The 13,665-nt window shown below is 44.3% G+C and overlaps 3 protein-coding genes across 5 annotated transcripts; 2 read left to right on the forward strand and 1 right to left on the reverse strand.

Annotated features, from left to right (window-relative positions):
* Nucleotides 1–734: 734 nt before the first annotated feature.
* Nucleotides 735–13,012, reverse strand: stx7l (syntaxin 7-like). 3 transcript variants are annotated; one of them, XM_086060543.1, is made up of 10 exons: nucleotides 12,822–13,012; nucleotides 3,946–4,039; nucleotides 3,667–3,736; nucleotides 3,495–3,585; nucleotides 3,297–3,434; nucleotides 3,065–3,111; nucleotides 2,709–2,799; nucleotides 2,562–2,634; nucleotides 2,235–2,317; nucleotides 735–2,029 (listed from the first exon to the last, which is right to left on the reverse strand). In XM_086060543.1, the coding sequence occupies exons 2-10, from the start codon at nucleotides 4,028–4,030 to the stop codon at nucleotides 1,934–1,936; spliced, it is 774 nt and encodes a 257-aa protein (XP_085916669.1). In that variant the 5' UTR covers nucleotides 4,031–4,039; nucleotides 12,822–13,012; the 3' UTR covers nucleotides 735–1,933. The 3 variants fall into 3 exon arrangements, with proteins under 3 accessions (XP_085916669.1, XP_085916668.1, XP_085916670.1); XM_086060542.1 differs by lacking the exon at nucleotides 12,822–13,012 and adding an exon at nucleotides 4,483–4,714; XM_086060544.1 differs by lacking the exon at nucleotides 12,822–13,012 and adding an exon at nucleotides 4,130–4,352.
* Nucleotides 5,973–9,406, forward strand: LOC147158807 (protein LEG1 homolog). The gene is made up of 8 exons (XM_086060538.1): nucleotides 5,973–6,363; nucleotides 7,236–7,322; nucleotides 7,399–7,472; nucleotides 8,033–8,137; nucleotides 8,223–8,341; nucleotides 8,560–8,701; nucleotides 8,806–8,902; nucleotides 9,069–9,406. The coding sequence occupies exons 1-8, from the start codon at nucleotides 6,066–6,068 to the stop codon at nucleotides 9,218–9,220; spliced, it is 1,074 nt and encodes a 357-aa protein (XP_085916664.1). The 5' UTR covers nucleotides 5,973–6,065; the 3' UTR covers nucleotides 9,221–9,406.
* On the forward strand, nucleotides 10,228–13,511 carry LOC147158808 (protein LEG1 homolog). The gene is made up of 8 exons (XM_086060539.1): nucleotides 10,228–10,572; nucleotides 11,643–11,729; nucleotides 11,799–11,872; nucleotides 12,287–12,391; nucleotides 12,462–12,580; nucleotides 12,869–13,010; nucleotides 13,110–13,206; nucleotides 13,284–13,511. Exons 1-8 carry the CDS (start codon nucleotides 10,275–10,277, stop codon nucleotides 13,430–13,432), a joined length of 1,071 nt encoding a protein of 356 aa, XP_085916665.1. The 5' UTR covers nucleotides 10,228–10,274; the 3' UTR covers nucleotides 13,433–13,511.
* The last annotated feature ends 154 nt before the right edge of the window (nucleotides 13,512–13,665 follow it).

Raw genomic sequence — 13,665 nt, forward strand, 5'->3', positions numbered from 1 at the left:
AGTCTTTTGCAGGCCACATATTGTTTATAGCACCTTTAATTTAATGTGAATAATTAACAACGCTCAAACTCCCCACCTCGTTAAGTCTCCTGGCAAAAATGCGTAGTAGGAAAAACACGCTGGGCTCTTTGCTGCAACTTGCGACATTCCTAACGAACCGGCTGTCGCACCCCCTGTATTCGCACCTGCGCGTCTAAAGCCTCTTCCACAGCTCTGCCCTGCCAAGGCAACATTTTCCTCCTGCGCGTCAGCAATATGTTACTTCCACCTTGCCAAGTCCGCAATGACTCACCCGGGCGTTTACGACACCCCCGATCTCATCCCCCGTCACGGCAGCCCGTCACCAGCGCCAAGATGACGCACGGAAATGGTTTTGAACACTAATTGAATCCAAAATACAGTCTCTCCTTCCAAAAGGTACGGCGATTTAAGTAACATTACGTGATTATTTATGTGCGCTTATCACGTAGTTACATCATCGAAATGACCAGCCACTGCACGGTAAACACATGCCAAGCCAAAACGGTGTTCCACAAGGCTCCGTTATTATCCCACTTATTGTTGACTTCAGTATCTGTGATACTATATTTAATACATCTACATCATGTATAAAAAATTAACAAATTACCTGAGCACTTTCTCCTTCTGGTGTTCTTGCAAATGTCTTCCTGCCCTGTAGCGGCGCTGTCACTGTAGTTTAATTTGCATACTGCTCCAAAAATGACTCACGTCGCTATGATAAGGGATATTTATTCAAACGAGCACATGAGAGGCAGCACAATGATAATTTACAAAACACACACATTTTGATCTGTTCCGTTCGCTTGTTATGTTTACTCATCATACTTTGATGACTTGTATCTATACTTTTAGCTTCCTTCATATCCACAAGAAAAATCTGCTTCATGTCAAGTGTCAAACAATGTAAACTTGAAAATTTGGTTTTACAACAGTCATTCAAACGTAAAACCACATGCTATGTTAAATTTAAAAAAATAATAGGAATGTACTTACAACAGTGCTTTGGAATCAGCAGACTTTGGCCAAATTGAGGAATAACTGCACCAACTGTGAGGATTGTGCAACACGTAGAACGCTTGGCCACAACATTAGGCACACCTACACAATCTCAATGAGATCGAATACAAGAGCTTCAGAAAAAAAATTGCCTTTATGCAATTAACAATGTTCTGTTTTGATTGACATTGTCCACAAGGTATTCATTTAATATTAATTAATGTGGCTAGAATTTACATTTTAAAAACATTCATGCTCATCATGTCATTATGTAAAGGTGCATCACATTACATTAGAAAATGGTAGAAAGGTCAATTATTTCAGTAGTTCAATCCAAAAGGTAAAACTAGTATGTTATAAATATTCATTAAACCCAGTGAAGAACATTTGGCAGATAATTTCTACAGCAAAAATCTATTTATTTACTGTAATACTATAATTTCTTGAGATTTTTGGAGTTTCACTTGTAAGCTATAATATCAAAATAATAAAATGTTTCTAGTGATTCTGTGTAAGTAATAAATGATCAACATTTTAATTTACATTCATGCCAAAAAGTGAACACTATTCATTGTTAGTCTGCTTACATTCTGTCAGTGACCCACAAGACACAGCAGACAGAGGTGTAGTTAAAAAAAAAAAGAAGAAAAAAAAAAAAGCTTGCTTGTTCATTGCCGCCACCTACAGGACTGGAGTGGAAGACCACTGCCATGTTTATGTTTGTTTAGCCTTGGCAAGGGTCTGTGCTAGACCCAGGTGCCATTCCAGTTCAACACTTGGACAGAAATGTTTGCTACACCTTTAAATCGTATTGACTCTCACTAGTTGGCGTGCAATGAAGCGGCCGTTGAGCTTTTAGCATTTTTTGGCAGCGGGAAACGACGTGAGGACTGAAAGGGGTGTGAAGAACGAGACCTCACTTCGGGGAGGCGCCCCAGATGATGAGTCCGACAACGACGGCGACGACGACCAATAATAAAATCAGGATGCAGATCTTCTTCCGAGAGCTCCGCTTGAAAGACAAAAAAAAGGATACGGTTCAGGTTAATAATGTCGCGAGTGGAATTTCTCACCTGTCTATCTCTTTTCCTAGAGAGGGAGGCTACGAGGGCCATCAGCCATGTTTGGATTTCTCCACAGGTCGAAATCGCGAAATGTTTTTTTCTTGGAAAACCTCCTTTATCTCCTATGTCCCACTCCTTATCTTTTTTTTTTACCTGATAGTCAGCAGCACGCGCCAGCTGCTGCGTGCCATTCTGGACATTCACATCTGCACTCTCCACGTTGGCCTCTATACTGTCTGCGGAGCAAAGATGGAGAGAGCTGACAATTCTATTTCATGCATTTTCACATCTTCATGGGATATACAACTTTGATGTTCTGTAGGTACTCCAGCATAAAAAAAAAAAACATACGTTAGGTTCATTAAAGACTCTAAATTGCCCATAGAAGTGAATGTGAGTGGTTGTTTATTTGTGCCCTAATCTTGGCTGGATACCCACCCAGAGTGTACCAAAGTTAGTTGGGCCAGTGAAAGCGATTACCGATCATGTCGCCTTGATCGTGCACCATCATCCCCAGGTCCTTGAAGATGTCATTGATGTCTGTGATGTCCGACTGGAGACAACAAAACAGACCAAATTCAGTACCAAATGTTGATACCGACACCGCTGACTATCCTGGTTTGATACCTCCAGCTGCCTGATGTCCGACTCCCTCTCCTGGATCAACCGGAGATCATCCTCGCTGACGGCCTCGGCCTCATCCTGCACCTGCATGTCACTGCGGCGATTTTTTTTTTTTTTTTTTAATGACAAGCACATCGCCGCGTTGGTCAGAGATGTTGTATGTCCAAATACAATCCATTTAACTTTCTTTTCTTTTTTTTTTTTTACTAATTTATACTATTGGTCTGTCCCCACGGCATCTGTTTTTTTTTTTCCATATTCTCAACCAACGTAAAGTGTTGAAAATAGGTTGTGATCTATTAAGTGTAATGGAAACAGGACATAAATCTTTGGTGGAGGTAAATAAACAAAAGTGCTACCTTGGGAAAGGGGCAACACTTCCATAATGAGCCTCAGGCTGGTCTCCCTACAGGAAAAGAAGGTGAACAACATCACAATTTGAACAAACGTGGACAGACAGGGGCTTTTTCTCACTGCAACAATGAGGCACACTGCATTCATTTTTTTATTTTTTTAAATAGGACAAATATTTTCTAAGTTGGAACATGACTGCGTTGGCGTTGTTTTGCCACACTGGGCCAAGCTACTCACTGACACCCTGGAGCTGGCTCTGACTCGGGCCACGAATTCGCGTTCTTTGTCAGCCGCCTCCCGCTGCGTCTTCTGGAAGGTGTTCAAGGCTGCCGAGAAGTCATTAAGCAAACGCTCTTTTTGGATTTTTCTCTGCCGCTGAAAGATGGAAGTTTGTCAGCCAAAGTATTTATCTTGTGTAAATATGATAGCCAGTACCTGGTCTGCACCCACAGGAAGCGCGCTGAACGCCTTGATGAGCCGGTCGGTCTCTTTGGCAAGCTGGTTACCTTGTTGCTGGTTCTGTTTCCTAGCGACAGACGACACAACAGTCACAGGTTTTCATTTGTACAACTTGACCGCGCCAAATACGAGTGTCGCGTAAACTCACAGCTTCTGTTGCAGCTGGCCGCTGTCCTGATCTGTTCCAAGCAGTGACAGCACCCTCTGCAGCTCCGAGGCTGCAAATCAAGAGTGTGTTGATTTCACATAATTATTAAGAACACGATTTCATGTGAGTTTAATACGCCTACTGTTTATTGACTCTGATGTAATTCATGTAATTCAAGTCAACGTGCTCAACTGGGACAAAGTAGCATAAAACTGTGTGTGTGTGTGTGTGTGTGTGTGTGTGTGTGTGTGTGTGTGTGTGTGTGTGTGTATTTATTACTCAGCAGGGTGAGCCTCTGGATGTTGGAGCTAATACTTTGAACCAAAGCATTGGGGTCCGCCGGAAAGCCAGCCTGGTAGGCCATGATGGAGAACTGGAAGGAGATACAGTAGTAGAAAAAAAAACAATACGTTTGAGTATTAGCAGTAGTACTTAATTCAAGTGCATTAAAACTTGGTCTTACTCAAAAGGGAGCGTTCAGCGTCACCGTTTCACTTCTCCACAACATATTACGGACTTTATTTGCCTTCGCAAAAGTGGTAACATGCGGAAATGAGCCGCTGAGGTGGTTAACAACAAAAAGGCGGACGTTCCAAAAATGACTTGTTTGTGTTTCGACGTGATTTTACGTCAGTTTATGCCAAACACGAAAAATGATGAACATTCACGTTGACTTATTTTAAGACACACATGAAGCTTCCCCCCCACCCACACACACACAATTCTAAGACATATCTACATTTCAGTGTTGCATAAAAGGGCGTGTTTAGTTAGGATAAAGTGCAAAAAGGTGTTTAAAAGTTTGACTTATTTTACCTTAGCAGCGCTGGTGGTGGAGACTCCGTACTGCTACTTCCTGGTGTCGACCCGCCTTAACACGTGACGTTGGAGCCCCGTGTTTATCACGAGTCGATGAAAAAAAGTTTTAAATCTATATTTTTATTTTATATATTTTAGACACACAGAATAAAAGATAAATATAATCAAACAAATGGTAAATATTACGCTCTTTCAATAAATTTAAGTGACAGCTACTCTGGCTGGCTACTTCCTGGTGTCCCGCCCTCATACTTATCGTCACATGACGTAGCAAAACGGGCCGTGCGTGTGTGTGTGTTCGTGTGATTGTGGAGTGATTGATTTGCTTATTAATCCACTGAATTCAATAATAAATATAACGCAGAATGTTTTAATAAAACGCTCCTTAATTAAATAAATGTGTATTAAAGTATGTTTCCCTTTTATAGACCATTGTATAATGTTTGTAAACAACAGGTGCCAGGAGGAAATTAAATTGTATTTAAAAGGTAAATGTTGAGACGTAAAAGCCTTACACCACATTACGAGATTATGAAAAACTAAACAGTTTGAGTTACTTTAAATGGAGAGGAGCTAACACTAATTTTGAACACACGCTGAAGGACTTTCAATGCTAATTGATAACTAACCAAAAAAACTAAACGACTATCATTATCAAATCAAGTTCATTTCGTTTGACTGTGACAATAACAAGACTTTTTAAATTTGAAAAAAAAAAAATTGTCTCTCAGTGTTCTTTTTGGACACACGTGATGAAAGTAAAAGTCACATGGTCACGGACAACCGCCTTGCACAATACTTGGTCTATTCTACTGGAACACAGAGGCCATCCTACATGCTACAGGACGTTGCACTTTACACACAGACGACAAGTTTGGTGATCTTTTGAGAGTGCAACAGAATGCAGAGAGAAAAAAGTGTCATTCCATTACTCCATTCCACCATTGCACTCCAAAAAAATAACATTTGTTGTAATTTCATATTTCAATTAGGATAAAAATAACACTCCATAATATACAGTACACTTGATAACCTCGTTCAATCTGTTGCTTAAACCGTTACAGCACTGCACCATTGATGCTATTTAGTGTTAGCATTAAGTTTCTTCATTCATTAAGATTCTCTTTGTGTTGTTTAGTTTGACAGAAAACCTCAAATAGGAGTGGAAATTAACACCATGAAACCTCTTTTTTAAACAACTATATCCGCCAAACTTAAAAAGCAAAAAATCTGTCCTCCTCTTTTAGTCACTCATATCTGAGGGCAACATTGTATTGCATATTTTTTGACAATATATTAACTTAATCACTTCAAACAAAACTGCTAATGCCACAAAGAGTGAATAACAAAGAGTTTGACAAGTTCAGGCTCATGCAGTGTTGACTGTTCATTGATCTCTAAATCAATAGTCTTGTCCATACATCCCCCTTATCTCGCTGTCAGGTCCACTGACCCACACGTCACATGGATCGACAACTGCGATAACGTCTGCGAGCCGAGTACAAAAAAGCTTGCATCACTGGCATCAGTCCGGCGTCTTTCACTCTCGACTCGATTCTATCCTTCCCCCTGCTTCAGCCATGCAGCGTCTCTCGGCCTCCTGCCTCCTCCTGGCCCTGGCGGCGTCCGTCGCCTACTCGGCCGTCATCCTGGACAACGGCGCGCCCGTCATGTGGGCCCAGACGGCGGCACAGGTGAGCGACCTGCCCGTGCAGAACGACATCGTGAACCCCGACCCGTGGAACTTCCTGCACCGCATGAGCTTCTACCGGCTGGTGATCGCCGCCACCGATCCCTTCATGGGCTCCATGGGCACCGGTGCGACTGAGAGTCCCTTGTGGGGTCTGCCCCTGCAGTTCGGATGGATGCTGACTTCAGGTGGGATGAAAATAATCCTCCTTTTGCAGGCTAAAGTAGTGATGTTGTGTCTGCCAAAGATCCTGGTGACTTATTTCTCCAGAACACCACGTTCCCAGATCTACAGGTTGTTCCCTGTCAGGTCTATGTCCAGTATTTTTACAGATAGCAAAAACTAAAACTCGTCCTACATCTTGAGTGTCAGATGATTTACCATTATGCATTGGGCTCCGCCCACCTGTGGAACAATCTGGGAGAGTTGGTTCGGAGGGGAAAGACTCGCCGAGCCTTGTCCTGAATTATTCCCTACAGCTCGCCTCTCCAAAGTCTAGACTGTTGGCGGACCTACCCCTTACACCCCAAATTCAGCTCAGGGACACAAACAACCACTCTGTATTTAAAGAGCCAGTGAATTCAGAAATGTGTTTACATTTTATACATGTCTGAAGATAACTGACAATTGCGTACTACTCAATTGTGGCGGTGTAGCGCAAAACTGTTTTTTTTACCATTGCAGTTTTCCCAATTTTTTTTAGACTTGGCTAAAATGGTACCAACTGAAGCACTTTGGAGTCTGTCACGAGTCGCCCGTCTCCCACTACAACAACTTGTGCACCTTTTGTTCACATTTGCGGTTATGTGGTGCATTTGCGACGTGAAAGTTAGCTAGCCAACTGTGCTAAATCCCAAACATGCATCTTCGACTCAAATAATCCGCTATGAAGGTCGCTTATATATATATATATATACATATATATATATATATATATATATATATATATATATATATATATATATATATACATATATATATATATATATATATATATATATATGTATATATATATATATGAATTTCTATATTCCACTCACATGACATGTATCACTGCCAGGCCGTCTCGCCGACCCAACCGGTGCCACAACCTGCGGGCTGCCGTCTGGAGATACCATGTGCATCTCTCCCCAGAGCTGGTGGGGCTGTAAGTATGGACCGTGGTGCACTATAACAAAAAACAAACAACAACCTTATAACATATGATCTTCTTGGTCATCCAGGCGTGAACCACTTTGTGTCCGTCCTGCCCTTCTTGTCCGCTGCCCAGCAGGGATTGTTTGGACAAGGAGTCCAGGTACCTGCCGAACTGTTGGCAAAGTGGATTCCTGTTTCTTGACAATGATGCTAACTGCGCTATTACCACGCCCCCCCCCCAAATTTGTTACAGTACATAATTAGATTATTTTAGCACCTGTACTTTGCTTTTTTTACTCTCTACATTCAAAAACACTATACTATAGAATTCTGACATTGTCAAAACAGGCTTGTTATTTTTTACACTACGTCCACGTTAGCTGTCATAATGTGATTTTTTTTTCCCACCTTTCTGCCTTTTTCTCGCCAATAATAAGGTGCTCTAAAGCAACCATGCCAGCAAGCAAAAGAGAAGATACATTTTTGAGGCATAGCTAGCTAGCTAGCGGCATGGCACAATTGCGCCAGATAACCACTGATGCATACGAAAGCACTCCAATTATTTTTTTAGTGGGGGAAGGGGTGCCCATGCTGGACCCCAAGTGCATTACCGGGTTTTAGCCCCGCACAAAATGTATTACTATTTAGAAACAAAATTTCTCAATTCATTCCAAAGGCTCTTTACGTACAGAGTGTGATGAGTTCTGCCACCCTTGCCAGGTCCAGATGCAGGCACCTGAAGGTACCGAGGGCTACTGCACCACCTACGCCGACTGCTCAACTAGTTACACTGATGTGATGGCTAAGTGGGACGCCTTCTTCCAGGTATGTAGCGCATGCGTTACTGCCAGCTCGCATTGAGGGGCGGAGTCTCACGTGGTGCTCTCTCTCTCTCTCTGCTTGTCCGAAGGGCCTCAAGGCGTCTACCGACTCCCCCCTTCCCGACAACGAGAAGAAAGACTCCATCCTCGGCCTCTACTGGGACGCCCACATGGCTTCGCTGCATGCCGCCGCAGCCTGCAGCGCCAAGTAAGTCACATGGCTTTGATTCTTATGCCCGCGGCGAGAGCCCAAGTCAAATGGCTCAGACCTAAGTTGGCTTTTATTAGATGGCTACAGTGAATAGAACAGAAAAACAGTGAATGAATGGGCAAGTTTTTCAGCAGATAACGGAGCACGGGTTTCCTTATAAATACACAAAGTCAAGAAATACTGACTTCATTGTTGCATTTCTTCCTGGCATGCAGGCAGAGCGCCTATTCCGCCCCTGAGGTCAACTTTGCCTCCAGCTGGCTCAACTCGGCCGAATACGTGTCCGCAGCCAATTTCCAGTCCTCCTTGGAGAAGTCCGTCATGTTCCTCACGCCGTTGCCGGGACGCATCCTGCAGGTGAGGGTTCGGGTGGGGTGGGGTTGCTCAATTTTCTTCCATTTGTCATGTGATGTTAAACATAAACCGTTTTTTTTTGGGGGGTGGGGGGGCTTGATGAAAAGGAAGGTGACCAAGCACCCAACATAGGCGACATGACTCCGGAAGAGAACCACACGCTGTCCGTCTTCTCCTGGATGTCTAGCATGAACACCATGCTGGGTACGAATTTTTCAAATGAGTTGCAAATATTTACAGCGTCAATGAGTTTTTTTGCGATACAAGCCTTCGTTCGGCTTTCCAAAGAATCAAGTAACGAGCACTATCTCGGCAAGGAACTCAACTCACTTCACAGCAAACGGAGATTATATCCATGTTGCCGTTGCAGGCGGGTCTCTGGTGCGCATGTGGCGCAGCGCCATGTGCTCGGTGACCACCCGAGAGAAGGGCAAAGAGATGCTGGAGCAGCTCCTGCTCAATCCCGGCTTCGCCACCGGCACCTTCCTGTCCATCATCACCAGCATGGCCACGAGCTGCTAATGGAACGGACGCATCATCAGCCAACGAAACACACCAACTGAGCATATGTAGATCACGTGTCATATTATTTTATTTTGTCTTTTTTCCGTTTTTTTTTTTTTTTACAGTGAACAAGGCAAAACACATCACCAGGGTGCAAACAGCTCATTCTTTTAGCAGCCAATTAAAATGTTACAAGTCATACAACTGTGTGTTGTCATTATTAACACCGTGAAGTTTATTTAAACATTCACTGCCATTGACGACTATAGACGTCAAAGATCCATTTGAACTGTACTGGCAGTGAATGAGTTCAAATGGAAGTCTCCAAAATTGTCACTGGAAATTAAGTTATTTTAAAAACTAAGACATATATGCTATGTAATTTACTGTACTGTATCGTTCTGAAATGTTCATCTGCCAAACTGCTACATTTTGTAGAGTTGTGTTCACTCCAACCACAAGAGGCAGTGGTGGCAAATCCAGGTCCAGAAAGTAAAAACCCTGCCACAGTTTGACCAGGTAAACAGGATACAGTATCTTCGTCTACACTCAAGCATTTTAATTCTACCATGCCAAAGATAGCATGAGCTCCTTTGCAGAGGTAAAAAAAATAAATAACTTCAAGTCACTAAAACAACTGGGTTAATGCCACAGGAATATGCACACGCTGTCCGTCCTGCATGAAGAGCATGAACTTTTCAAATCAGACACAAATATTTGCAGCGGAAATGACCTCCCTTACAATTTTTTTTTTCGAGATACAAGTCTTCGTTCGGCTTTTTTGCTCTGACTTTACAAGCACAGGAATACCAAAGAGTTTGTCTGACTGGTTCAGGCTTATGCAGTGACGACTGTCCGTTGATCTCCAAGTCAATAGTCTTGATCCCTTTTTTCCAAACATCCCTTATCTCGCTGTCAGGTCCACTGACCCACAATTCACGTGGACTGACATCTGGGGTAACGCCAGCAAGGGTTAAGTACAAAAGCCCGGAGCTTGCATCATGAATTTCGGTCCAGCGCCATCCGCTCTCGACTCCTTCCATCCTTCCGTATCTTTCTCCCTGATCCAGCCATGCAGCGTCTCTCGGCCTCCTGCCTCCTCCTGGCCCTGGCGGCGTCCGTCGCCTACTCGGCCGTCATCGTGGACAACGGCGCGCCCGTCATGTGGGCCCAGACGGCGGCACAGGTGAGCGACCTGCCCGTGCAGAACGACATCGTGAACCCCGACCCGTGGAACTTCCTGCACCGCATGAGCTTCTACCGGCTGGTGATCGCCGCCACCGATCCCTTCATGGGCTCCATGGGCACCGGTGCGACTGAGAGTCCCTTGTGGGGTCTGCCCCTGCAGTTCGGATGGATGCTGACTTCAGGTGGGATGACAAAGATGATCCTCCCGCTGCAGTCCAAAGTAGTGATGTCGTATCAGGCAGGGATCCCAGTGCCTTAACATGCCATTCGAAAACCATGTCCCCAAATCGACAAATTGTCCCAATTCGTGTCCATGTCCAGACTTTTTGACACCATTTGTAACCAAGACCAAAACTTGTACTAGGCCTTGTCTGTCAGTTGATTAACCACAATGCATCAGGCTCTTCCACCTGTGGAACCATCTTAGAGGGTCGGTACAGATTGATTGATAGAATCCTCACTAAGCTTTGTCCTGAATTATTCCCTCGATAGCTTACCCAAAGTCTAGACCGGGTATCTTCAAATGACGGACCACGGTCTGGGAAAGGACCAGGCCAAGGTTACATGAGGACTCCTTACATTGGCCACGGTCACAGACTGTGATGGCGCGCATACTTTATCTGCAAAGTCAATTGACCGCGGGTCCACGTGAGACCTTGAGCAAGTGTACTATGGTAGCCCTTAATGCAATCACATGACCTTCATTAGCCAATCAAACTGTTTGTGCACTGCAAGAGACTTGCCAGATTGATTACACACACACACACACACACACACACACACACACACACACACACACACACACACACACACACACACACACACACACACACACACACACACACAGGCCTGTTGACATGTTTGTACAGATGACCGAAATATTTTACAAATCAGTACTTTTTTTATACTTTCAGAAGCCAGAGCAAAACATTTTTCTCTATTTTGCTAAACCGGGGCTTTGATCAAATAAAAAAAAGCAGGATTGTAAAAAGGCTCTTCCGAACGAAATTCAATTCCTTCAACTCTGAGGCCAGAAGACTTGATAAGCAAACTGAGAGACAGGTACGGCAGAGATAGCCCAACAAAGACCAGCGTTCGGTCCAAATTTTGGGGCAATGTAAGCGAACATTTCGGTTTCTGTTTCCATAGACAATCTTGTTGTCGGCCGTGACTGCGCAGTTCAGTTCGTCTTTTAACATGAACTGATTCGGAACTTTCTGCATTCCACTCACATGACATGTATCCATGCCAGGCCGTCTCGCCGACCCAACCGGCGCCACCACCTGCGGGCTGCCGACCGGAGACACCACGTGCATTTCTCCCCAGAGCTGGTGGGGCTGTAAGTAAGCACCGTGGTGCACTATTACAAAAAGTACCCAAACAATAAATAGTCTTCTTGGTCCTCCAGGCGTGAACCACTTTACGTCCGTCTTGCCCTTCCTCTCAGCCGCCCAGCAGGAACTCTTTGGACAAGGAGTCAAGGTACTTGACGGGAATCCATGCAAAGTTGATTCCTGCTTATTGCCACTGATGCTATTGCTACATCCCAAAAACACTTTACTCGCGTGCTCTTCCACCTTTCTCTCCGATAATGAGGCAATCTAAAGCAGCCGTGCTAGAAGACTACCCAAAGGGACGATGCCATCTACCTAACTGCATGTCACAATGGCGCCAGGGGTCAAAGTGCACCACTGGATCGCCATTTTAGCCACGCCCCCAAAAAATCAGAAAAACTGAACTAGTGAAAAACAGTTTACTGTAGTTCTTTCTTTGCACGTTTTCAGCAATTACCTTCAAACAGGTACAGTATAATGTATTCAGAAACAAATGTAGAAATTCACTTCTTTCAAGGATCTTTAGCTACCAAGTGTGATGAGTTCTGCCACCCCTTGCCAGGTCCAGATGCAGGCACCTGAGGGTACGGAGGGCTACTGCACCACCTACGCCGACTGCTCAACTCGCTATGCTGATGTGATGGCTAAGTGGGACACTTTCTTTCAGGTATGTCAAAACTGTAAGCTTGCATTGTGAGGCGGGGGTGTCACCTGGTGGTCTCCCTGGATGTTCCAAGGGCCTCAAGGCCTCCAGTGACTCCCCCCTTCCCGATAACGAGAAGAAAGACTCCATCCTCGGCCTCTACTGGGACGCCCACATGGCCTCGCTGCATGCCGCCACAGCCTGCAGCGCCAAGTAAGTCACAAAAATGTCCTTCTTACGTTCGACCTACATATTCATACCTGCAGCACGTTTTTATTTACCCGACGCATGAACTATTAAAAACACAGGAATGAAGTTAAACACACAAAACTTTGACGCCCAACGTGTGCTATCTTAGAGCAAATCAAAAGGAGCACAAAACAGTGAATGGACACCTTTTTTAGCAAATAACGGAGAATAGGTTCAACTGTGCAACAAATTCACAAGTACGCACTGTAAAGAAATGCTATCTTCAATTTTGTATTTCTTCCTGGCATGCAGGCAGAGCGCCTATTCCGCCCCTGAGGTGACCTTTGCCTCGAGCTGGCTGAACTCGGCCGAATACGTGTCCGCAGCCAATTTCCAGTCCTCCTTGGAGAAGTCTGTCATGTTCCTCACGCCGTTGCCGGGACGCATCCTGCAGGTGAGGGTGGGGTAAGGTGGGGTTATTCCTTTTTCTTCCATTCTTCGCGTAATGCAAAACATAGCTGATATTTTTTTGTTTGTTTGGCTTGACACAAAGGAGGGTGACAATGCACCTAACATAAGCGACATGACTCAGGAAGAGAACCACACGTTGTCCGTATTTGCCTGGATGAACAGCATGAACAGCGTACTGAGTACGAATTTTCAGTCAAAAATATACAAAGCGATGCTTTGAGATACGAATGACCGACGAGTCACTACACTTTTGCAGACGGGTCTCTGGTGCGCATGTGGCGCGGCGTCATGTGCTCGGTGACCACGCGAGAGAAGGGCAGAGAGATGCTGGAGCAGCTCCTGCTCAATCCCGGCTTTGCTCCCAGTACCTTAATGTCCATCATTACCGGCACGAGCGGCTGCTGAGGGGACGCACAAACACAGCAACTCTGCCTTTTTTTTTTTTACACAAAATTTACAGTCATTAAAATAAGTCTTACAAGTGTGTGCTGTCATTATCATGACTATGGAGTTGAAATTGTCATGCTTTTTTTTTTTTAGCTTTTTATTTTGTCACAAGGAGCCTTCCAAATTGCAGTATGAATAATAATATTGTTTGATCATATCAGCATTCTTTTTACACACATATTTGGCCAGAA

Source organism: Leptonotus elevatus, chromosome 18 (genome assembly GCF_054856555.1).
Source record: "Leptonotus elevatus isolate MCC_2025b chromosome 18, RoL_Lele_1.0, whole genome shotgun sequence".
Taxonomy (NCBI): domain Eukaryota; kingdom Metazoa; phylum Chordata; class Actinopteri; order Syngnathiformes; family Syngnathidae; genus Leptonotus; species Leptonotus elevatus.